Source organism: Sphaeramia orbicularis, chromosome 1, assembly GCF_902148855.1.
Source record: "Sphaeramia orbicularis chromosome 1, fSphaOr1.1, whole genome shotgun sequence".
NCBI lineage: Eukaryota > Metazoa > Chordata > Actinopteri > Kurtiformes > Apogonidae > Sphaeramia > Sphaeramia orbicularis.
The window spans coordinates 56,227,437-56,252,832 of NC_043957.1; the positions used below are offsets into that span (position 1 = coordinate 56,227,437).

The window sequence follows — 25,396 nt, forward strand, 5'->3', positions numbered from 1 at the left end:
AATTATAGTTTTTATTTATTTCAGTGAACGAAAATGTTTTTACAATTCTAGTTTTCATCATTTCGTTAGTTTTCGTTAACGATAACAACCTTGGTGCTTTGTAGTCCATAGGGAGATAACTTCCAAAGTGTAAGCCCCGTATTTGAATGCAGCATAATCTAATCTTTGTGTTTCAAAGGCTGACAGTGCAGAGGACAGGACCGGTCATCACTACACCTTTAAAACTTCTGCGTTTGTGCTTCCTCTCAGGCTGCAGGAGAGAAGAGCGGAGACAAGAATGGGTGATGGCCCTTTGGTTTCACAAGAGCAGCTGAAGTGAAGATCTGGGGCCCCCGGGGGGGAGAGGGGCTCCACTGAACAACGACTGAACAACTGAGGTGTACTTCAGCGTCTAAGACTTTCCATCTCCGTCGTCTTTCTCTTACGCCCTCTTTTATGAATGTATAACAGGATGGACTTTAATGTCAAAGTGAAGTTTTTCGTGTTTAAAAAGGTCTTTATATCAGAGGTTCTTCTCATAGTTTTTTTTTTTTTTTTGTGTGTGTAGGCAGCTTTCAGAGAGCATGAATACAGTGGTCTCTTCTTAAATTGCACTAAATTGTTAGCTCAACCAATGGGGCTGCTTCTGTAGGCAGAGCCAGAGTTGTTCTGGTTTGAAGTGTGAGCTCTGGGTCAGAACGTCTCCTCTCTGACTTCATCAAGCACTGACTGTTGATGAATCTCCCTCCATGGCTTGAACCGGTGTGTATATATACAGCCCGCGGGAATCACTGACTTCTGCCACCTCTTGCAACCTTAACTGTCTTCCTGGACATTTTTGCCTCCCCTTTGTTTTCCACCTCCCTACCGACCCAGGTTTCACCCAGGTCTTGTATATGTCGCAGCCTCTCACAGCACTTACTGAGGCGAAGGATAAATACAGCGTCATTTTTAGTGTGTGGTTTTGTGACATTTTTACATGAAGCTAGTTCTTACCTCAGATCTTTCTACCTTTGTGCTACCTATTTCCTGTTGTGTAGATGTGTGGGTCATATTTGTGCAAACTCATTACCACAATAGCCTTCACAGGACAGAAACGCCCACTAGAAGCTCAGTGTCAGCTCTTAGGTATTAACTCATGAAAGACCCCACTTACACCTGGTATTATAGACACGTTGTCCAGATAATACACAGTCCAGTCTTGCCTTTGGTGTTTTTAATGCGTTTTTATTCTCCTTATTGAGATCAGATCATGATATGATGTTGCTAGAACAAAAGCTTATTTAAGATTAGCATTAACGGGATTTTTCAGCTGTGTCATTTGAAGTTTAGTCTGTGCTGACGTCTCTCTCCACTTAGTCTGATGTTAAAGTAGCTGTGGTATTGGACGGTCACATAGTATCTGGTCCAGCTCTGTGAAAAACACCTGCTTTACTTAGAACTATCTGTATGTTTATGAGCCTCCTTTAGATGTTTTACTTTCCGCAGTGGACTCAGTGCTCTGCTCTTAAATTAGTTTTCAGATGTCTTCAGAAATGCACCTGTGTTTCTTTGAACTGTCCAGTTTTGCTTGATATTCAGCATCTTGTCTCTTGAAGCACCAGGGATGTGACTCTTCCATGTCGTCAGGTTAGCTAACAAACCTGTGATGCAAGTGCTTAGTTATATTTGCAGGTCAGGGGTCAGAAGGGAATGACAACGTACTGATGGTGTATGAAGATGGATGCTGTGAGAGCACATGAAATTTGAAACCAAAACATTTCCATCTTCCCTTGATGGCGGACTGTAGTATCACCATGAGTCCTGCCCCCTCCAGGTTAGTCTATGAGACTCAAATTACACATCCAATAAATTTTTCCTACAGGTGATTTTAGTCTTTTTAGGCAGATTTCATCAGACTGATTTGTGTTCAAATAGTCCTGTCTGATGATTTTGTTCTGATCAAGTTATTTGATGTGATTAACATTTGTAATGACCAATCACAGTCCTTAATGTCAGCCACATGGCTGTTAACCAGTGGGGGCTCATGTCCAGAGGACACACGCCCCCCATGTCTCAACTGTGCAGACTCTGGTTCTAAATTGTGGATTTTGGCTTCATTTTTTTACATAATGAGAAGAAACAGCATCATGGCGTCCATCTGCGTGGATGTATTAAGAGAACTAAATATGTAGTAATGCATCCATGATGAGATCAAGCTATACTGTGTTTAAACTAACCTAAGATCCAGACTATTTTGAGCCAGCCTACCTCCAGATGTGGTCAGGCAGATCCAATCAGAATCCTTTCCCATCATCCCCTTCCATTAACATGTTTTTCCTGATGTGGAGAACTAATACCAGGTGTAAAAGGGCTGTGAGTGTAAAAATGGCACACACCCCACGTGTCCAAAATGGCCCAACAGTCCACGACAGAAAAGTATCAATGTGGAACATGTTGAGCACCACAAGAGTTTATACAGACTTTCTATATCCTTCCAGTTGCTATCGAGATTATGCAGATGAAACCAAACATTTGGAAACTTTAAGTAAGGAATGAATTGTTTCTTTTCTCTAAACAAGTGAGCACTTTGCATGTTAGTAGCTAACAGAGCAAATTAGCCATCAACACAGTACCTTTGAAGGGTGCTGGTGCTGACTAGGCCCCAAGGGACTGACAGGTTTTTGTTCATGAGTTTTTTGCACTCTGTCCTTAAGTGTCAGTTTTTATGTTATTTTCAGACATAGATATTCACGTCCTCCAAATAGTTGTTCTTTTAGCAATACTGGATAGATAATGCCTTAATGATGTGTGTGTATATATGTGTGTGCGTGTGTGTGCATATGTGTGTGTGTATGTGTGTATGTATATATATATATATATACACACACACATGCACAAGTGTGTGTGTCTGTGTGTGTTTATGCACACAGAGAGATCCATGAGCCCAAAGGCTTCCTCTCGTCGTCTTTGATGTTTTTCTTTTTTCTTTTTTTTTTTTTAATCTTGCGTATTCGGAGGACTTTGTAAAGTACAAGCACTCTTCCTTAACTCATTTATACTTTTTATAGGTAACTGATGATTTCAGCAGAAACGTGTGAATAACCGTATAGTGGTAACTAAAGTGTCAAATCTTTTTCTATTGTAATTTTTTTGTGTTCAGATGCAATGTTCTTTAGTTGTCTATGCTTCAGAGAAGTGAGAAACAAGGACGTAATGGAACTCTTACAGTAAAGTCTGCACTGTTCTGTCATTTCAGATGTATATTAGCAGTGTAGGATTGATAGTGTAGCTGTTCTCAGAGCTGAGAGGGCGCCGATGTTGTGTATATGGGCTTTTACTGCAAGGCTATCAAAGCCCATGTAGAATCTATGATAAGCTTCTCTCCACTTCAGTCCACATGATCACATGACGCCTCAGTCCAGCAGGTTTTTGTCAAACAAGGCCACTCACACATCCATCTTTTACCCTCCAACTAAGGGACTCTGTCATCACTTCTTTGTTCTTTAACAATACACAAAAGACTTTGTCTCTCTCTTCTGTTTGCAGTCGTGAACATGCTCTCCCATACATGTGACATGTTAAGTGCTAGTTTTTTCAGTAGTAGCTATTGTAGATGTCAGAAAGGAACTTGAAGCAGCACATGTTGCTAGTTGGCGATAAATACTGTAGCAACGACAGAAGGAGAATGTTGATTATGACATGAGCCAACGCGCTGATATAACTCCACGTGGGAGGTCTGCAATTTACCAAGTACGAGGCTGCGTTCACACTGCAGGGCCCAGCAGTCGATGCTGATTTACTCACATCAGATTATTTTTTTTTTGTCAGCTCTGCAATGAACTGGCGACTCATCCAGGGTCTACCCCACCTTCGCCCATAAGTAGCTGGGATAGGCTCCAGCGACCCTAGTGAAGATGAAGCGGATTCAGATGATGAATGAATGAATGAGATTTTTTTTATTTTCTCCGTAGTGAACAGGTCATGGTCCTGAGCTGACACACACATAAAAACCACGGACATCATATGAAGCACGTCATCGTAGTGAAAGGAACACATGATAAACAGATGATAACATGAGGCAAAACATAAAGACAGAATTGTTTTTTTGCAGAATGACTGATGCTAGAGCTGGGTGTTTGCTTATCAGATGATATTGATAGTTATCACAAGAAATTGTCCATTTTTGGTCCTGAGTAAAAGTTGAAGAAAGCAGAAGGTCATTTGTGGCTGAAAATTATTTGTAGACAAGACATAATTAGAAATAAACAACAGGAAATGTACAACAAGATGAAAAAATGTACGATACACAAAAAAATTATGTAAAAAATGTTCTTTTCTATTCATTTTATTTGTACTTAAAGAAAATTCAACAGTCTTGGGTCTTATTCAACCAGACAGTACAGTTGTTGTGTTAAACTCCTCTATGGTCATAGCATGATGCTTAACAAACAGCAGAATATTCCGGCAATCTAGAGGTCGAACATTTAAAACTTATGATAATCGTAATATATACATGAGGAAAATTAGGTAGAACACCAAAGCATTGAAATCTTTGTGAGTGAATTAAAGGAGAATGTGACAAAGACAAACCATAAAGACAAAAGAATAGTGTATAGCAGATAAGTACAATAGTCACAACATAAAAAAAATATATGATGGTAAGAGTAGGGATCACCCAGCCCTAACTCCTCCTGCAGAAATGGGACTCATGTCCACAGTGACGCCTGGACTGTGAACTGTTCACACTGAGGTCCTACTGCAAAAAAAAATCTCATCTCAGTTTGATTCAGGACCACATATGGAAACGGTCCAGATCACGGGTGGCCAACCCTGGTCTTGGATAGGATGTGTACTGGCAAGAATCTGGCGATACCATACAAATCACAATACTAGGATCACGATACGATATATCGCGATATATCATGATATACTGTTTAAAAGGCAATTTTTGTGTTTGTTTCTTTTTTTTTTTTAAATGATTATTTCCTTGAACAATTGAATTACACCAGAAATCTGCACAAATACTAAACACATTTTTATTTGATCACAACAGGATCTAATGCTAGATCACAAAATTTTCCTGTTAACGCTTAAGTTCTGTTTTACAGACATTACAGTTTCAGATCCTGTTCAAATGTTCATTTTCTATTAGTTCAAAATAACATCAGAACATTATTTTTGTGCAATCCCAACAAATGAACTAACATTTAATAAAAGTATTAAATAATAATAAATGAAATATAAATTTTAAAAAAACTAGAAAAGCACTCGGAGAGCGCAGACCTCCACCAAGGCAGATTAGTCATCGTCTTGTCCCCCCCCCCCCATCACCATCTAAATTTAATCATTTGTTCCTTGTGCTAGTATCAACATTTCCTGAAATTTTCATCCAAATCCGTCCATAACTTTTTGAGTTACCTTGCTAACAAACGTGCAAACAAAGCAAAGTGATGACAATAGAGGTAAAAATGAACCTCCACAATATCTGCATCGAATAAATACCTAAAAATATCGATACAGTACTTTTTAGTATAGATACAGTATTGTAAAATGAAATATCGCAATATATTGAACCGATATTTTCTAACACCTGTAGTCCTGCAGAGCCACTATCCTGCATGTTTTAGATGTTTCCCTCTTCCAACACAGCTGAGTCAAACAAGCCAATCGTCCTGCTCTGCAGAAGTCTGATAACGACCGTCAGGTGGACTGGAAGAAGGAAACATGGAAAACATGCAGGATAGTGGCTCTCCAGGACCAGGGTTGGCCCCCCTGGTCCAGATCAACCCTGAAGAGAGAAGATCCCATATGGTTTGTGTTGTGTAGACTGTCAGGAAAAAACCAGATGTGAGTCACATGATTGGAATAAAGCATCAGCTCTGGGCCCGTTTGGTTTGCAGTGTGAGCCCAGCCTCAGAGTCCAGACTGGACCAGGTCCTGGAGATCGACTGAAGAGTGGTGCCAAGGATTTCTGAAGTGGTTTCTGTCTTATGTTGCACTGGGGCATTTGGGCCCAATTGTAAATCTTTTTTTTAGTCCCTTTTCAATTTTGTTGGAATACAAGTTGTATACTTTAATATGTTTGTGTAAAAACACATTTGTTCTTTTTAAGCTTTGAGGTTTGGGTAACCAAGATAAATCCATGTTCTAAATGTCGTAATGTGTATCTTTTCTGTATTAATACATTTAAGCACCTGGCTCTGAATGAGGTCTGATGGAGAGCGACACCTATTGGGATATGAATTGCATGAAATGCAGTGAAGTCTCGGAAATGTATTGCTAAATACCAAGTAATAACTATGCATAATTTTAAATGCATTGTTCCCCAAAAAGAAACGGATAGAAATGAGCACTGAATTTAAAAAAGGACAAGCACGTTGTCATTGTACAGTGTATTTGAGAGAATTGATCAAAGCAAATTTGACGATATTGAGATTAAAAGCCCTGTAAAGTATTTTGATATTTTTGTGTGTAAAAATTAAAGGACTGATTAAGATGAGTTTTTTTTGTCAATAAATGTATTTTACTGAGTTGTTCTACATTTTCTCTGGGGTGTGAATGGGAAAGATTCAACAGCCAGTATAGAAAAGGGATTGGTCCCAGCACAAAAACGGCATTCACGTCCTGCAGATTATTGGTAAATTTTAGTATATTACGTGTTTCCTTTGTTTCATGTTTATTAGAATTATTTAACCACTGTAAAATTGCTCAAAATTCTCATGGTTGAAAGGCTATTATCATGAATTCCTACAGCAAAAGCTCAGGCAGTCGAAGTTATTTCCAAATCAAGATTTAAGGGATTTGTTGAAAAAATGTGTCGCTCATTTTACAGAAAATGAATGAACCAGTAAATCGGAGACGAACGTCACTGCAAAACAGGACAGGTAATGAGGCCCAGCGTTTCCATCATCAAATTCATGCATCAATCAACATAATCCAGACTGTTGTGAGCTCTACTTTGGCTCCTTTAAGGTCAGTATGTTTCGATACTAAAGGTTTTGTGCTTTTACTTTGAAGAATCTTGACAGTAGGGGCACTGGTTTTACTAAATTTACTCAAGGAGACGATGTGAACACAACATTCCAGTTTTGTTTTGAACAGGCAAAATCCAAGTTTAGAAAAGATGACAAAAAGAAGAGAAAGGAGTAATTACAATACTTAAATAAAAGATTAAAATGAAAACAGGAAAAAAATGGACACTTGTATATGTACATAATAAGTAAGTTACAAGGAGAAAGTGTTGATATGATCAGAAACTTTGTTACTTCACATCAAAGTTTATTTATATCACACTTTACAGCAACATGAAGAAACCCAAAGTGCTTACGTCAGTAGTTCCCAACCTTTTTTGGCTCGTGACCCCATTTTAACACACAAATTTCTGGTGACCCCAGACATTCAAAACAGACACTTTTTTTTTTTTTTTTGCTAAAATCAATTTGTTTTTGATCATGTAATAGTTTACTATACTATGTTGCAAATAAACGTTAATTTTGGATGACATTTAGTCTGTATAATGTAGATTATTATGGACGGAGGCAGAAAAGCCAGGTGTAGATTACTGCACAAAGGGAGAATTATTTATTATTATTATTATTATTATTATTATTATTATTATTTATTTTCCTTGGTCAGGATATGTACAGTCAGTCCAGCTTGGATTTACAAGGCTGACAGCTAATACTGAACAAGAACTAAAATGTCGGTTCATAGCTTTCACTGAACCCGTTTGGGTCTGTAACCCCCGCCCACCTGCGTCATTGGTGGTCTGGCCCCGGTTTAGACCAGCTCAAAGTTGGTGCTTACCTGGAACCTGTTTGGAACCACTTTGGAACTGGTTTGGCCGGTGCTTGGGTGGTAGAAACACAAAGAACTGGTGCCAAGTCAGGCCCCGGCTCTGAACCAGCCCTGGAACCGGTTTGGTGGAAAAGGGGCGTATATGACCTATGCCACGAGTTGGCCCTGGACCTGAGGGCCGGACTGCTTTGATGACGATGAAGTTCTTTATTCAGTCATCACATAATAATCCAACCAGTGTCAACACTCCAAACATTACCCACAGGTCAGTGACTGAACAGGCCCAGGCAGAAGCAGAATGCTTCTATTAATGCCTGTCCTACAGAACACATTCAGTTACCCAGCATTCACTATAGGAAAAAGAAAAAAAAACAACAACAATGCATACAACCAAACAAACAAAAACTTAAAAAAGTGAAAATCAGAAGAATAGAAAACATAACCAACCAAATTAATGGTAATTTAATGTAGAATCAAAAACAAATTACTTACTTATTATTTATTAGATCTTAACAATTGTATCCTTCAAAAATTGCCCTACATACCATTTTTTTTAAATATCAAAAATGAGCTCCACATTCTTAAATCCACACTGGCCTCATCCCAGAGTTGAACTAAACAACAGAATATACATCTGCTTTTAGTCTCTTTTTTTTTTTTTTTTTTTTTTTTTAGCTTTTTGTACAACAAATTTACAAACATCTCACAAATCATATTTAGACTCATATGTTGAAAAGAACCTTTGTACACAGACAGGGAGTCACTTTAATTTGGCTTTATACATTATTTGCATTATTTTATAGTAAACCAAATCAGTAAATTGGTTCATAGAAAGAAGATGTTACTATACAAGAATTAGTTGGTAAGGTATATTTTTTATTTTACATGCATTTTTTTTTTTTACATTGTTTGAAATACAGTGTGTATAAGGTAAAAGACACACACACACACACACACACACACACACACCCTTTCTGTTGGTGTGTCCTAACATGACCCGCCTCCAGGTCAGAGGAGGGTCTTAAGGCTGTGGGCGGAGCTTAGAGCTCTACTGTTTCTCTTCTCCACCAATCACGTGCTCTGACGCATCCGGGCTGAGTTTGTACGAGGAAGTGGTGAGTGAGCTGGGTTCAGTTTCCAGTACGGTGCTTCTTTTTGGTATTCCTTTGTTGTTTGCGGTGGTGTTCAGAGTTCCAGACCCGGTCCAGGTGCAGACAGGATGAACTGGGCTGGTTTTTCCTCCGTGGTGCTGGTCGGATGGACCCGGACCTTCAGTCGCCCTCCAGCTGCTGTGTGTGCTTCCTGGAGCAGGGTGAGCATCTGCACATGTGCCGGCAGAGGAGAGGAGAGGGGAGGGGAGGAGAGGGGAGGGGAGGAGAGGAGAGGGGAGGAGAGGGGAGGGGAGGAGAGGAGAGGGGAGGGGAGGAGAGGAGAGGGGAGGAGAGGGGAGGGGAGGAGAGGAGAGGGGAGGGGAGGAGAGGAGAGGGGAGGGGAGGAGAGGAGAGGGGAGGGGAGGGGAGGAGAGGAGAGGGGAGGAGAGGGGAGAGGAGAGGGGAGGGGAGGAGAGGGGAGGAGAGGGGAGGGGAGGGGAGGGGAGGGGAGGAGAGGAGAGGAGAGGAGAGGGGAGGGGAGGAGAGGAGAGGAGAGGAGAGGAGAGGAGAGGAGAGGGGGGAGGGGAGGGGAGGGGAGGAGAGGAGAGGAGAGGAGAGGAGAGGGGAGGGGAGGGGAGAGAGCTGCTCAGACCCTGGAGCATTCGTTCATTCGTTTGTCGATGAAAAAACAAAAAAATGACTCGCTTTTTTGTTTGTTTTGTTTTTTCATTTTTGGTTTTAAATCGAAAAACGAATGAACGAATGATACACGGGTTCCGCTCAGACAGTAGGTGTTTGGAGGTGTTTCATTTGGGTGTTTGAAGGTTCATTGAACAGGCTCTGGGGTCTGTTTACCCCCCCTCTACCGCAGTGCCCTTTAGCACACATATGCATGCAGGTAGAGGAGCGGCAGCAGTCTGCACAGGCCAGTGTTTACACAGAAAAGACCTGAGGAGCTGGCTCTGTAAGGTACAGCTGCAGCCTGCATGAGGATTAGAAACCACTCATCCATCTGTGTTCTTCCATTCAGTCAGTTCAGTTTTCATGAACTTTTGTGTGTGTCACATGATGATGAGTCATTCATTCATTTGTCTGTTTACTTCGAGCATTTACAGAATACATGCAAATTCAAAATGCCCCAAATCATTCATCTGCACTCGAAAAGGAGTGGGGAAAGAAAAAGAAAGAAAAGAAAGAAGAAAAATTTATTTAATCCCACCTCCATTCTCATCAATAAATTACGAGGGCGGATTAGGGCCACAGAAGAAAAAAGGCTCACTGCGAGAATAAAGTCATAGTTAAAAAAACAACAACAACTCATTGTTTGACGAGAATGAAATCGTTAATTAACGAGAATAAAGTCATTTAACGAGAATAAAGTCGTTAAGTAACGAGAATAAAGTCGTTATTTAAAGAGAAAAAACTCATTTTAACGAGAATAAAGTCATAGTTTAAAAAAAAAAACCTCATTTAACAAGAATAAAGTCATTAATTAACAAGAATTAAGTCGTTATTTAACGAGAATAAAGTTGTTTATTAACAAGAAAAAACTCATTATTTAACGAGAATAAAGTCGTTCTATTTTGAGAATAAAGTCCTAATATAATGAGCAGTTGTACCTACTCATCAGTGTAGAACTGTGAACATTTAGTTCAGTTCTTCTTTCATTTGGGGTTCAGACACAAAGGCCAAACACTGAGTCTGTCCTCCATCAACATTAGTTTAAGGACTTTGAAGACAGTTTGCACACATTTGGGTTTGTTGTCAGTACTGAACTGATTTGTGGTAAATTTCCTCTTTTGTGGAGGAGGAACTGCTGCAGTGTTCGTCTGTAGGACTATCAGTGGAAACAGCAGAACTAAACACAGAGGGTTTGTGTCTCTGAACAAACTGTGAGGATTCTACTGGGAGTTTGAGTCCAACAGAAGGAAAGGTGCTGCTTCACTTGTTGTCTTCGCTGTAAAACCAGAAACTCTGTCGAATTTTCAAAATACTACGAGTTTAATCTCAAAAAAGTACAACTTTATTCTCGTTAAATAATGACTTTATTCTTGTAGTGACAAGCGATTTTTTTTTTCTTCTGTGGCCCTAATACGCTGTCATAATAACATTTTAAATCCTCACTCCTGTCCTTTGACTTCAAGCCAGAACAATGAACAAAACAGGCCTAAACCAGATTAGAATGAACTCATCTGACAGTATTTACAGTGTAGAACCAAAATGTGAGTGAAAAATAGAAACACAGTACATTCCTGGTGGTGTTTCCACAGGTAACAGTTAACCGTCAACTTACATTATAATAATTACAGACCAACAATGGTAAAAACAAAAAAACTACAATACCACAAGTGGTAAAGAACAGCAATAATTATATACCAACAATGGTAAGAAAAAAACACAAAAACTACAGCAGCACTAATGGTAAAGGGCAGCACATCCCAGCGATGGTCAGAACAATAGCAGATGGTAATGGACGACACAGACCAGCTAGATGAGGAACAACAAGCACACATGAACATATAAGACAGAATATTAATGGAACATCAGTATCTTTATCCTGGGACCAGACCATGTGTTTATAGAACAGGTTAAATCTGTGGATATTTGGCCGTTGCTTGTGTTGGATGTCCAGACTGTTCCAAAGTTTCACTCCACATACAGACAAACAAAAACGTTTACCAGTGGTCATAATTTTTCAGTAATGCAAAATCTCCAAAGCCTCTCAAATTGTGAGTACTTTCCCGAATTGTGAAGTTTTTTTGTAGATTACTTGGTAGTAATTTGTTGAATGCTTTAAATCAGATTATAGCTGAATAGTATTTAACAAGATCATGGATTTTTAATAGTTTTGACTGTGTGTGTTCTAGAAATCCAACCTTATGTATGATCTGTACTGCTCGTATCTGTAATATGACTAATGGATTAATGGTGCATGGGTAACCGTTTCCCCACACTTCAATATAATACGTGTAGTATGATGATGATGATGACGATGATGATGATGATGATGTAGTACTCTGTCCTACAGGTGCAGCACTGCTGGCAGTCCACACAGCCTGTCCCTGCTGCCCGGATACCCTACAGGATCAAGGTGTCTGCTGGGAAACGCTACGCCTGGTGTGCATGTGGACACAGCAAGAAACAGGTGTGCGTGCACAGTGTGTTGGGGTTCAGGTTTCAGGGGGCCCACATGGTCTAAAAGCAGGATGTTTGTCATTTAGGGTTCATTTACCAGTGTTTACATTCCTGCCAGTCTGACATTGGCCATTTGAGAGGTGGTTTGGAACCAGTCCTGCATTTATTTTTACTGTTGCTTTTCGTTGCTTTTAATCAGTGAACTAATACAAGAACAATGATGATCTAATGAGGATGAATTACTTACTCAAAACCTGACTCAATGATACTGCAGGTTGAACATTGTGACTGTATGCTGTTTAAGACAGGCCTGACTCCAGTACCTTGGTTGAACTGGGCTCATTTGTTTTATTTAGACCTTCTAATTAGTGTTCTCATCTGTTTTTTAAATGAAATGTATTCCTGCCAGACAACTGTTGATGATAAAAAAAAAATTACACTAGCCATCAAATAATTTTGTCATGCTAATGTTTGATTATGACTATTTTATCATGTCATTTACCATCAGCTTTCCCGTTACTCGTCATATCCCTGCAGCTCTGGTCATTTTTCGACCAAAACTCAAAATAATGGCAAAAATGCACACTTGTAGCTTCAAAACAGAAATGAAAAAAAACAATGTGAAACACCACTGTGGCTCTGTCCACTTCTTAAATCAGTCTATGCTCCAGAACTGTATCAATCAATCAATCAATCAATCAAATTTATTTATACAGCGTCACATCATAACAATAGTTATATCATGACACTTTACATTTAGAGCTGGTCTAAATCAGACTCTTAAGCCAATTCACAGAAACCCAACAGAATCCTCCAGCAGAAAACACTCGGTGACCGTGGAAGGAAAACGTCTTTAACAGGCAGAAACCTGGAGCAGACCCCGACTCTAGGAGGATGGTAGTGGGAGCTGTGAAGAGCTCACATGAAGGGGAGGGGGCGTTCCTATTGGAGACGTGTTGCACACACCTTGTTCCACCTGTCTGGCAGAGGGAAATTATAGTCTCTCCTAGATTAGACCGAGACAAAACTACATTAATTTAGATGTAAAAAAAAAAACCAGAAGTAAATAAAAAATAAGATATATGGAGACAATACAGCCCAGGGTGTATGTACCTCTTGCCTCCCTTTCGGAGGGTATTGTATTGCTTTTGGTTTGGTTTATTTGCTTGTTTGCTAATACTTTAGCAGCAGAACTATTGATTTAGTTCATACCAAATTAGGTTTATAGATCGGCAGTGACTCAGAATAGATGTCATTACATTTTGGTAAAGATAGGTCATAGGGATGTAAACAATTAATCAACTATCGATTAATTGTCGATAAGAATTTACTCGATTCAATTATTAATTGTCGGTTAATTGCCCTTTTTCGCCTGTCCACACCTGTCCAAAAGCTATATAATAGTCCAGGACAAACATCCTGCCCCCTCAAATTAACGTTTGCGAAGCTTCAGGAGGTGGAGAAAAGATAAATGAGCGAAAAGTTTCATTTTCACTTCTGCAGGGGCACAGACTGCACCACCCCGTACCCCCATAGTATTATAAGTAGGACGGAAAGTGACACACACATCTGCGGTTACCATCCAACATGCACGCATACCCCGGCCGAAGTGCGTGCGTGCGTCAGAGTACCCCCCACACACACACACACTGCACCGACAAAGCGTGCGCACCCCCACCCACCAACGAAATGCACGCGCATGCACCCCCCCCATTACAGACTGCCACACCAACAGATGAATTCCACAGGAAACACTGACTGTATCCAATGGTTCAATAAATCAATAATTAAGGAATATGACATGTTTTTATCATGAAGTGTATAAACAATATTTAGCTTTTATTCTTATAGACCGTGTTGAAAGAAAAATTCAGGTTCTCAGGAAAATTGCCGCTTATCAATTAATCGTTAATCAATCGATAAGGGCAACCAACTAATGATTAATGGATTAATCGATAATTTGCATCCCTAGTAGGTCAAAGTTCAAATTTTTCATGTTTTTTAAAAATCTTCCCATTTACTTATAATGGGCGAAATACGTGCGAGGGGTGGGGTTTGTTGTGCCTGGCACCACTTGTTCTACCTGTGGAGCAACACCTCCTACTGCTCGCTAGCTTATAGGTCCTCATAAAATACCAATGCCTTTTTTTTTTTTTTTTAGTATAGATGACACCAGTGTGAATTCATTTTCGTTATTGTTTTAAATCTAGACTAGATCTGACTTGACATTTTACCCAGATTTGATAAATTATGTTGGTAACAGAGCTGTGGATTGCACATCTTGAATGCAAAGCTAACAGTGTCTTTCATTACTGTGTCCCCTCACTGTCCCCTTCAGCCTTTCTGCGATGGAGCTCACCGATCAAAAGCACCGGACATCTCACCAGTCCGCTTCACTCCTGAAAAAGATCAGAGGGTTATGCTCTGTGCTTGTAAGCAAACAAAAAATGCACCCTACTGCGATGGCTCACACTTCAGGGTCATCTACCAGGATGTAGTCAAGTCCATAAAAGGCATCTTTAAATGAGACTGTCAGAGGCTGCGGAGCAATGACAAGAGAAGAGATACAAAAAATGACATCAGCAATATATCAGTATCCTGTTCAAACACAAGTACAGTAGCTGTGATGATCAGCAGCACATCATTTTTCACAGTAGCCTACTGAGGTGAAGATTACCAGCTTCAGTTTTCAAATCCTGCCTATCTCTAGGCAGCTTCAATGTTCAGAGACACTTTGGTTACGTTCAGACAGCAGGTCTTAAGGCACAGTTCTGATTTTTGGGTGAAATCTGATTTTTTTTAGTGTGCTTGTTCATATTCCACATTAAATGCAACTTCTGTCAGTTTTGAGTCTGAACTGAATGTGACCCTGCAGTGACTCACATGCACAAAAGAGGTCCTGATGTAATATGTGACCACGCAGGTACGCACTGTGTTTATGGAAGTAAGTACGTTTTTCCAACCACTTCTCCTCCTGGAACGCAGAAGTGTGATGTTTGTCGCATTTCAATAATGTAAAGGTCGGATAAATGCGACCTGGCCGTTCAAACTGAAGTTGCATTGCAAAATATCAGATATGTAGCCTGTCAGATTTAGGACCACATATGAAAGTGGCCTGGGTCGGATTTGAAAAAATCGGATTTGTGCTGTTCAAACTGACTTTAACAGATCGGATACAGGTCACATATGGGTTAAAAAAATCTGATTTGGGCCACATTTACCTGCAGTCTGAACGTAGCCTTAAGAGTCAGTCATGAGCATGCTTTCATTGAATATACCCTCCATTTGTGTTGGTTTGTTTTGGCTCAGTCATTATCAAAAACATGATTTGTGCTTCTGGAAGGGAACCTTTATGTGGCAGATTTTTATCTGCCAGGCAAGAAAAATGAATTTTCTGTTCAAGACTTAAAAATCCCAATCACATGATGATTGCAGTTTGCCTTTGTTATAGGATGTAATCGGATGCAGTAATAAGCAAAAATCAACATTGTTGTATCTATTGAAACTTCTTTCATATTGCTGTGATTGTAAATTCTAGTTTTATATCCACACTATAATCAATTAAAATGCCTTAAAACAGTTTGTGTTGTTGTGTCGTAAATCAGTGTCTGGTCGTCCCTCACATCAGTCAGCTGACCGACATCTGCCTTCTGATTGGCTTAGATTCAGACACGTGACTGGTTAGGAAACCTTGTGTTTACTCTCCTTCCACCTCCAGAACATGAGGCAGTCGTAGTCCAGTTTGACCGTCCATTTCCACTTTTATCATTTATTCCTGTTATCTGCGGCTCACTTTATCTCTGCTTGTGGCGTCTGTCTTCAATTTTTGCTCACGTCTTGTTCGGACACTTAAGGCTCGTGTCAGCTGTGCGCGTGAGTGTCCGGTAGCTGAGATTGAAGTGACCAGAAGTGGACATGACGGCTGTGTGGAGCAGAGCAGAGCTCCGGTGGGTCACCGGAACCCTCAGATGGACCAGAGCAGAGCTCCGGTGGGTCACCGGAACCCTCAGATGGACACGGACAACGGCCCCGTTCCCCTCCAGGGTACAGTCTGTGTGACTGGGATATGACTGGTCATTTAGCTCCAGTATACTTAAAGTTCATTTACTCAAACTTTTCACCTTGTGTCTCAAACACTATTTTCTAGAGCTGCAGCTATCGATTATTTTTGTAAACGTTTAATCTATCTATCTATCTATCTATCTATCTATCTATCTATCTATCTATCTATCTATCTATCTATCTATTGTTTTCGATTTGATTAAACGATTAGTTGAATGTGCGAACATGTCTGAAAATGACAAACAACTTGTCCTTTATTCCAGGACTAGCTTAAACAACCACCAAAAAATAAATTCTATCTATCTATCTATCTATCTATCTATCTATCTATCTATCTATCTATCTATCTATCTATATGTGTATATATATGTATATGTATGTATATATGTATGTATGTATGTGTGTGTATGTATATGCATATATATGTATATATGTGTGTGTGTGTGTCTATATATATATATATATATATATGAATATATATTTATACACACACACACTGTATGTATATGTATGTAAATTTACCTGATCAAAATTTTAAGGCCAGTTGAAAAATGGTATGAATTTACATTTTGCACAGTTGGATCTTCAGAAGGTTCTTTTTAGAGTTTCAAAATGCAAACAGAAGAAATGGGAGTGACACAAAAAATATTTGAGTAAGAAATTATTGAAAACAACCATTAAACTGAAATAAGCTGTTCATCAGCTGATCAAAAGTTTAAGAACACAGCCTTTAAAAGCCAAAATCTGTACAAAAATGTGGATTCAGTGTCATTCTCTGTCAGGTATTTCCACTGTCATGACCTCCTGATGGAAAAGGCTCAAAAGCATTCTCTCTTTGAACGTGCTTGGATTGTTGAGCTGCATAAGTTAAGGCCTCTGGGAACGCACCACCGCTGCTGAGGTTGGACGCACTAACACAGTCAGAAATACAGAAAAGTGCAGAAGACAAGTAGAACATTTAAGAGTGAAATAGGAAATGTAAAACAGTATTTGCTATTTAAATAACTTTCTCTCTACATACATATGTAATCGTTTATATATTACAGTTGTAAAGCAGCCTGTGGTGTGGGCTTACTCAGCTGTTTGGACTTGTGTCCTGATGAGACCTTTCCTCATGATAGTCTAGGTCCAGCAGGTCAAAGGTTTCCATCTTCCAGTGTTCATACATTTTATTGCCATTGTTATGGTGGCAATAGAGTCCAAATGATGTTTCCTGGAGTGTAGTAACATTGTTCTCACACTGCTATAATACGCAATCTTCAAGTAACTCTGACACACCTCTTGTACTGTGACTGTTGATGGCAGAAAATGAACAGGTAGAATCGCTTTAATTTATGCCTGTATGACCACAGGTGCATCACAGGCAGGTTCAGTGCTTTAGTTTGATTTGTGAATCGGGCTAATTGGTGTGGCCTTCTGGACACTACAGTGCCAGACTCGGAGCTCAATTCTGAGTTACAGCACAGGTGTTTTTATTATCGTTCTTTGACTTGATAGTCTGTTCACATTAGCTATTTTTCTCCTAAATGCGGCCAACATGAAGATTACCCTTCAGGGTCAGGTCAAGTGGTGACACGATTACATGTTTCGTGTTTAATGGGCCTTAACTTTGTACATATAACCTATATCCATGTGTGTTCCATATTTCAGTTGGTATTTGTAAACATAGTAAGGATGATGATTCCATAAAATAAAATTTTTGACCAAAAATATTTTAAAATGTGCTTGATAACACGGTTTCATCAGAATGTCACTGATTTTGACAAGGTGTATGCCAGAGTGCTTAACATGCAGTTCCCACAGGAAATTCACTTAAATTTGCCTATGATGTGTTAAATAACATATTAAGTTATACTGATGTCAAAATTTGGGAAAATATATCGGAAACTTTTTGACATATTGACACAGATTTAAAGTAACACGGTTTCAATTCTTGATCCTATTATGATGTAAGGACCAATGTGTCTAGAAAAAAGGTCAAATATTTTTAATACAAGCATTTATTATACATCACAGTAATAAGCTAACAAATGAGTGCATACAGAATAGGATAAGAGAAACTTAGATTTTTCTCATCCTTGACCTGACCCAATACACACAGTGGGAATACGCCACTACTAGTTGAAGATGTGTACTCAAAGCCTTACTTTCAAGCTAAAATATGTAAGTCTTAGCCCAAGTCAAGTAAGTATCGGCTAAAATTTGCTTAGAGGTCTTATTTCTGTCTTTGTGCATAAGAAATCAATCTAAGTGAACCCTCAAAGGAACTTTGTGTTGGTAAATGCAAGTTCTGCAAATGTACAGGATTTCAGTTCTGTTCAACATGTTGATGCTCATATGAACTATGTTTTCAGCTCAAAAATGTCCAATTTCATCACAATTAATGCTATATTTTCATGTCACAAATGGCCAAGTTATATTTGAACTGAATTTACCTGAAAAACAAATATTCTATTCTTTTAGATTCCCCAGTTTTTCATACCAGATTCTATCCTACATATCACATGTTTTATTTGTACAGGTTCAATCTGGAGTATGGTGCTGATCCATCCTGCTTATGTTCCACCAATACATACATGAAGAATGGCACAGTCACTTTTTAAATCCACAGTTTTCTAATAATAAGCATTTTTATAAAGAAACTAGAAGCACTCGGAGAGCGCAGACCTCCGCCAAGGCTGATCAGTGGCCACCCCTGTGGGCCCCCCCCACGCCAAGGAGGTTATGTTTTTGCCAGGGTTTGTTTGTTTGTTTGTTTGTTTGTTTGTTTGTCTGTCTGTTTGTCTGTCCGTTAGTGTGCAACATAACTCAAAAAGTTATGGACAGATTTTGATGAAATTTTCAGGGTTTGTTGGAAATGGGCCCCCCCGTGGGCCCCCCCACCCCCGATCACCACCAAAATTTAATCATTTCTTCCTTATCCCATTTCCAACAAACCCTGAAAATTTCATCAAAATCTGTCCATAACTTTTTGAGTTATGTTGCACACTAACGGACAGACAAACAGACAGACAAACAAACAAACAAACAAACAAACAAACCCTGGCAAAAACATAACCTCCTTGGCGGAGGTAATAACAATTCTATATTGTTATTTACTCTTTAGTATGATGATAAACTATACAATAAATAAATCTGATCCAAGTTTTTGCACAGGGATCATTAGTGTAAACGATGACATGGCTGCAGAGCATCAGTATGATGGGATCCACAACAACCATGTCACATCCGTCCACTTTTTGTGATCTGGCGCTATATAAATAAAATTTAATTGATTGAGTGATTTGATTGGTTTTCCCCTGTAAGTCGCTTTGGATAAAAGCGTCTGCCAAATGCATAAACATGAACATAAACACTGCCACATTTAGTGTTTTTGTGTCAGCTGTTATTGTTTTAGATCCACAGTACTAACATTTATGAATAAGAGGAGAATTAGCAATAGTAAGTATATAAGTTTATTCCTAATAAAGTACTGGTACTGACCAGAGCATCATGGGTAATGTCACGTCCGTCCACCAGCAAAAGTTTTCACATACACGTGCTATTCCAAATCCAATATTTCTGAAAATAGAGCTTCCACTGTCAAATAATATCTGTAGTTTGTGCACAAATGGATTAGCATTATTTCAACACAGTTCTATGCATTTCTTACAACTTTTTTTTTTTTTTTTTTTGACAAAAATGGCCACTCATTTGACCCCCTAAGTAAATTTTAGCCGGTATTCATTGTGTAGTAAAAGGTCCCAGTGTTATGTTTTGGGCTCATTTTACTGTTGCATTCATGTTATATTTTACTGACCTTGTGAGTGACTCCCTCTGTGAGAGATCTTTTGAATCACATGAATTCTGATCTGAGTGTTCAGACTGAGGTTATGGTGAAAAAGATCAGATCTGTATCTGATTCAGGACCACATATGGAAGTGGCCTGGATCAGAATGAAAAAGATCAGATTCCATGTGATTTGTACTGTCATGATAAAACAGGTCTGAGTTACATGAGTGAAAAGATCAGCTGTGGCACAAGAGTTATAGGTAGAAACTGTTATGTTCTTTGTTTAGCTTTTATGTGGGAGCTTGTTTGAAACTTTTAGTAGGTCACAAGATGTCAAAATGTAACGGGCTGAACCAGTATGTCAGCATCTAGTACAGCATTTATTGAAGTTTTGTTTTTTTCTGATTTTGCACACAGTCACACTTAGAGAGGGCAGTATCTTTTCTAGGATAGAGACAGGCTCAAATATTCCAAACTTTTCTTTTAAAACTGCTGTTACTCAGAGTATTTACCACATGTATTTCTCACACGTTACCACATTTGTCCTCTTTCAGACTGTGTAATTCCCAAAGTCTGGTGACTTATATAGATGTTAAAATATGAGCCTCAAAGGGACAGGAGTTCCATTCAACTGCCTTCAATAATAAAACAGAAAAATCCAGTAATAATAAATCTGACCAAATCCAGAAAAAGTCAGAATTTCCACTAAGCTTACGTAAAATTTCTAATGTCTTTGTCAACCAGGACTTCTTTTCCTCATGATGAAAACATTTTGGTTATCAAAGGTAATGCAAATGGGTTTTTTTCTTTTTTTTTTTTTTTTCTTTTTTTTTCAGCCTAAACGTACAAACTTAAGATAGTATAAAATACTCAAATGTTTAAAAAAAAAATTAGTGTAAATATTTAATAATGTTCATTTTACAGTTTTTTCCCAGTACTCGTGTTGTCGGTGTGACTGAATCCAAAATATCACACTGGAGTCACACTGAACCCTAAAACTGGAGCATTTTATGATAATAGAATGTGATAGGCCGACATTATGATTGCATTTGAGATTGACTGTGCAGCTCTAATGTTAATCAACTATTTGTTTTTTCCACCTCCCAACTGTCAAATGAAGTTCCCCACGAGCCACTGTCTGCAGGTTCAGTTCTGTACTGTCCCTCCAAAACCTGTCATCCCTTCTAAGAAGCCGTTCAAAGTGGACCTAGTTGGTGGGAAGCGACACTCATGGTGCACCTGTGGATACAGCAAGAAACAGGTAAAACGACATTTGTTGTTTCAGTCTTTTAAAAAGTCCCTTAAATACACTGCCCGGCCAAAAAAAAAATCACACATCCAATATTTCGCTGCACCACCTTTGGTTTTGATTCCAGGAGACATTCACTGTGACATCTTTTTTTTTGTCACGTAACGCTTATGTAGTGTCACAATAAGGTTCATAATATTTTTTTCCATCCATAGTTGCATTCATTTTTGATTTTTGATGATGGAGAGTTGGACCGCTGCATCAAGTCTTCATCACATCCTAAACAAGTGTTCAGAGAACGCACACCTTCGCCAAGTACCCCGAACAGTGTGCATGTGTGGATCGACTATTTGTTTTTAAATTCAACAGTTTCCAGGTTGTTCCATACAGCAGAAGAAGTTGATGCTTGGTACCAGTCATGTGTATGTCCAATTATATCAAATTCCAATCAATATTTGTTGAGTTATAATGAAAAATGTGTGGTAAATGGGATTTTCAATGTTAAATGGAAATGCCCACAGAGTCCACATTCCACAGTGGATGTGGACAATTTTGTGCCAGATACAAGATATTGTTCTCAGCTACAGGTGGATCCAATTGGAGGCTGATCAGAGTCAATTTTGAATTTTTTATGAATTTTCGAAAATTGCTCAATGATGAGAGATAGGAAAATTTTAGATTTTATGACCTTGCTGTGACCTTGAACTTTGGCCTAGTTGGCCCAAAATGTAATGGGTTGGTCCCAGGGCCTAGGCCTATCTGTGGGGGAGATTTGGTAAAGATGGGTGGAATAGTTTTCCCATAAAGTTGCTAACAAACAAACAAACACGCAAACAAACACACAAAGCAAAGTGATCACAATACCTCCTGGTGGAGGTAATTAGAGTCTGGACTTCATGGAGGCTAATCCATGTGTGTAAAGGATGTCTCATTCTCCCTGAACCACTCTGTCAAAAGTCTGATGATCTTGAGCAAACCTGGCTTTGTCCAGTCTTTTTGACATTAAAGACATGAGAGGCTACTAGCTGTAGTTGGAGTTAAATAAACAGCCTGGACAATAAAAAGTAACTGCCTGGATTTAACTAAACAAATAGTTCAGATTCTTCCAACAGTAAGTACTGCAGTGGTTAATGTTTCAGCTGTAGGAAGTTATTTAACTCTAACTGATGCAGTAAGTATCCGCTCATGTCTTTAATGTCAAAAAGATTGGACAATGCCAGGATTCATCAGGGTCATCAGGCCTGTGACAGAGTGGTTCAGGGAGAGAAACGCTGCGTTTCCACTACATGGAACCGACTCGACTCGGGTACCTGGTCCTATTCCTGGAGACCGTTTCCCTTTCAGGCTACTACCGACTTTAATTAAACTTTTACTGTAAACTTTACTTTACTTTGTTGCTTTTATTTTTGTTGCAACTGCGGGACAGTGGGGGGTTTGATGTGAAGCACTTTGTGCTACATGTACCATGTATGAAAAGTGCTATACAAATAAAGTTTGATTGATTTACAGTACCTGGACGTCATAGCGATGCGGCGCGTTACTTCTGTGTTGTCTGCTCAGAGTCACTGATAAACTCGCTCATTACGTGTTGTCTCGTCAAGCTCACTGTGAATTTTTACGTCTGAACCTCCTCGACAAACCATGGTGTAGTTTTACAGGCTGTCATCATGTGAATTAACCTACCGCTATATTTACTGTCAACTTCCACATCTGTTTTTTGTAAAATGGCAGGTCACAGAGACGACTCTGACCAATCAGTGGTCTGCAGTGTTTACACGTCACCTTTTAGTATCTGGTCCCCAGTCTTGGAACTTCAGTGGAGGTGGTACCAAAAAACTAGTACCAGATTCCAGGTCCTTTTTTGTAACGGAAAAGCAAAAGGCCAAGTCGAGCCGAGCCGAGCCGAGCCAATACCACGTAGTGGAAACGCAGCATAAGACATTGTTTTCACACATGGATTAGCCTCCATAAAGTCCAGACTCTCATTTAAGATGTGATGAAGACTTGATGCAGCGGTCCGATTCTCCATCAATAATCAACAATGAATGCAACTATGGATGGACAAACTATTATGAACCTTATTGGACAGCTGTGGCTCAGTTGGTAGAGCTTGGATGTCGAAAGCCCAAAAGGTCGGCGGTTCGAATCCTGGCTCCGACTGTCCACATGTCAAAGCGTCCTTGGGCAAGACACTGAACCCTAAATTGCTCCCAGTAGGACAGGAGCCACCTACTGGTGTATGAGTGTGTGCGTGAATGGGTGAATATGAGCCTTTGTAAAGCCATGAAGGTGTGGAAAACCACTGTATAAGTGCAGTCCATTTACCATCGTGCCACTACATAAGCATCATGTGGCACAAAAGATGTCTCCTGGAATCAAAACCAAAGATGGTGCAGTGAAGTATTGTCAAGGTTCTAATAGTTTTGGATTTTTCATTATAGTTTAGTTTTATTTAGTTTTGACTTTTTTTCTCTAATTCAGTTAGTTTTAATTAGTTTTTAGAGCAGGTTTGCCAGTTTTTATTAGTTTTCATTATTTTCTAAATGCTTAGTTGTAGTTTAGTTTTAGTTTGTTTTTATCTTTTCTCTTCTTCTCTGTCGTCGTATTCAAATCAATCCCAGACAGGACTCTGCTGCTTTTTCCCAACTTTAGTCTCCATGTTTCCAGGTAGAGTGGGGACCAGAAGACGACTCTAAACCACAAGTGACGACAAGTGACGGACCGTTAAATATCATATGGTGCCAGCAGCTAAAATTGGTTGAGGAAAATAAATTGATTTTATAGCAATCTGACATTGACAAAGACGAAAACGAAGGGAATTTTATCCAGAATTTTTGTACATTTTAGTTAGTTTTGTAAACACACAATACAGTTTCAGTTAGTTATCGTTTTTTTCTTTTAATTATAGTTTTTGTTTATTTCAGTTAACGAAAATGTTTTTTCAATTCTAATTTTCGTCATTTCGTTAGTTTTCTTTAACGATAATAACCTTGAATATTGCATGTGCGACTTTTGTTTTTTTGCATATGTTGTCTCAAGGTGGTCTGTTTGTTTCTTTCAGCCTTTCTGTGATGGAGCCCACAAGTTGAAAGCCAAAAGCTTCACTCCGCTGCGATTCTTCCCTGAAAAAGACACCACGGCTTGGTTGTGTGGCTGCAAGTACACAAACAACCCACCGTACTGTGACGGCACGCACAAGCAACACTTCATAGTATCTGCACCACTACATGAAGAGAATGACTCTTAAACATTAGTGGACTGCCAGATGAACCTTTTTGGAGACCATTGCACTTTTGGGAGAAGTAAGAATAGCACAATCAACAAATGCTTGAATGTTTTGTCTTGTCACTATGTAAAGTGGCGTTTGAGTCCAAAGTGTTTCTAAGTTAAGACGACGACCCTGAGCCTCAGACATTTTGAGGCTACGTTCACACTGCACACCAAAGTGATCCACATCAGCTCCTTTCACTTATATGGGACTCAGACCGCTTTTTATAATGACAGTGAGCAACGCAAACCACATGCACATGGACACTGATATTTCCAAGTCTCACCCATTCACACAGTCTTGAATTAGATACAGATCTGAACTCTGAAATGTCAGATCTGACTTTTATCGCTCTCTTTTATCTCTGTTGAGATTAATCACAACTCTACACGGAAGGGAGTTGTTCACATACTATAAAATAACTCAGATGAGCTCATATGTATGCTGTGGTGATGTCCCATGAATGCATAAATAAATACAACAGATAAAACATGAGATCAGGGCCCTCCTGTAAAAAGGGAAGAAACAATTTTCAGCATTTTTTCAGATGTGTCAGTTGTTCTTTTTGTGTTTTGAAAAGATTTGTGTTATTTCCATTTAACTTTCCTCTGTTATTTAAGGTCATAACTATTTATACATCCATGTGACATCACTGCAGATGCCCAAAAGCTGTACAAAACATCGTGTACTACAGGGTTGACTTGTAGTAAGAATGGCGGATGAGCCAAAGTGTAAAAAAAAAAAGTCTTAGGCAGCAGTAAAACTCAACATCCACATGAACACAATGGGCTCTATGCACAGCCTCACTACTTCCTGAACTTCAGCTGGGTCTTTTATTTCCTGTCTTTCATTATTGGACACATTGATTAATCCAGGTGTGCCTGCTACTTGTTGTTGTGACAACTAATTAATTAGGCACACCTGAATTAATCAGTGTGTCCAATAACACTGGGTTACAAAAAATGTTTTTTGCAAGTTGTCTAGGTTTTTTCAACTGAATTAGGACCATTTTGCACCGCTAAATCCAAAGATTACATCTGTTTTTCTTGATCAGGTCAGGTT

At 39.2% G+C, this 25,396-nt stretch overlaps 3 protein-coding genes across 5 annotated transcripts in view; all 3 read left to right on the forward strand.

Moving 5' to 3' along the window:
- LOC115425260 (protein AF-17) overlaps positions 1-4,239 on the forward strand; it is a 61,365-nt gene extending 57,126 nt beyond the window's left edge. The window contains exon 20 of one of the 2 annotated variants that reach the window (XM_030142666.1): positions 179-4,239. In XM_030142666.1, the coding sequence (XP_029998526.1) occupies positions 179-319 (141 nt within the window). In that variant the 3' untranslated portion in view covers positions 320-4,239. The remainder of the gene's footprint in view (positions 1-178) is intronic. The other variant, XM_030142675.1, reaches the window with a different exon arrangement.
- Positions 4,240-8,848: 4,609 nt separating this feature from the next.
- On the forward strand, positions 8,849-14,566 carry LOC115425283 (CDGSH iron-sulfur domain-containing protein 3, mitochondrial-like). The gene is made up of 3 exons (XM_030142710.1): positions 8,849-9,070; positions 11,878-11,994; positions 14,323-14,566. The coding sequence occupies exons 1-3, from the start codon at positions 8,978-8,980 to the stop codon at positions 14,509-14,511; spliced, it is 399 nt and encodes a 132-aa protein (XP_029998570.1). The 5' UTR covers positions 8,849-8,977; the 3' UTR covers positions 14,512-14,566.
- Positions 14,567-15,103: 537 nt separating this feature from the next.
- On the forward strand, positions 15,104-25,111 carry LOC115425272 (CDGSH iron-sulfur domain-containing protein 3, mitochondrial). Of its 2 annotated transcripts, XM_030142698.1 has the most exons (4): positions 15,104-15,910; positions 15,953-16,028; positions 20,938-21,078; positions 24,128-25,111. In XM_030142698.1, the coding sequence occupies exons 1-4, from the start codon at positions 15,900-15,902 to the stop codon at positions 24,311-24,313; spliced, it is 414 nt and encodes a 137-aa protein (XP_029998558.1). In that variant the 5' UTR covers positions 15,104-15,899; the 3' UTR covers positions 24,314-25,111. The 2 variants fall into 2 exon arrangements, with proteins under 2 accessions (XP_029998558.1, XP_029998549.1); XM_030142689.1 differs by having other exon boundaries at positions 15,104-16,028.
- Positions 25,112-25,396: the final 285 nt, after the last annotated feature.

Coding starts and splice junctions, on each gene's coding strand:
- LOC115425283 (XM_030142710.1), top strand. CDS start 8,978: ATGAACTGGGCTGGTTTTTCCTCCGTGGTGCTGGTCGGATGGACCCGG. Junction 9,071..11,877: donor TGTGTGCTTCCTGGAGCAGG/GTGAGCATCTGC, acceptor TCTGTCCTACAG/GTGCAGCACTGCTGGCAGTC. Junction 11,995..14,322: donor GTGGACACAGCAAGAAACAG/GTGTGCGTGCAC, acceptor TGTCCCCTTCAG/CCTTTCTGCGATGGAGCTCA.
- LOC115425272 (XM_030142689.1), top strand. CDS start 15,900: ATGACGGCTGTGTGGAGCAGAGCAGAGCTCCGGTGGGTCACCGGAACC. Junction 16,029..20,937: donor CGGCCCCGTTCCCCTCCAGG/GTACAGTCTGTG, acceptor TGTCAAATGAAG/TTCCCCACGAGCCACTGTCT. Junction 21,079..24,127: donor GTGGATACAGCAAGAAACAG/GTAAAACGACAT, acceptor TGTTTCTTTCAG/CCTTTCTGTGATGGAGCCCA.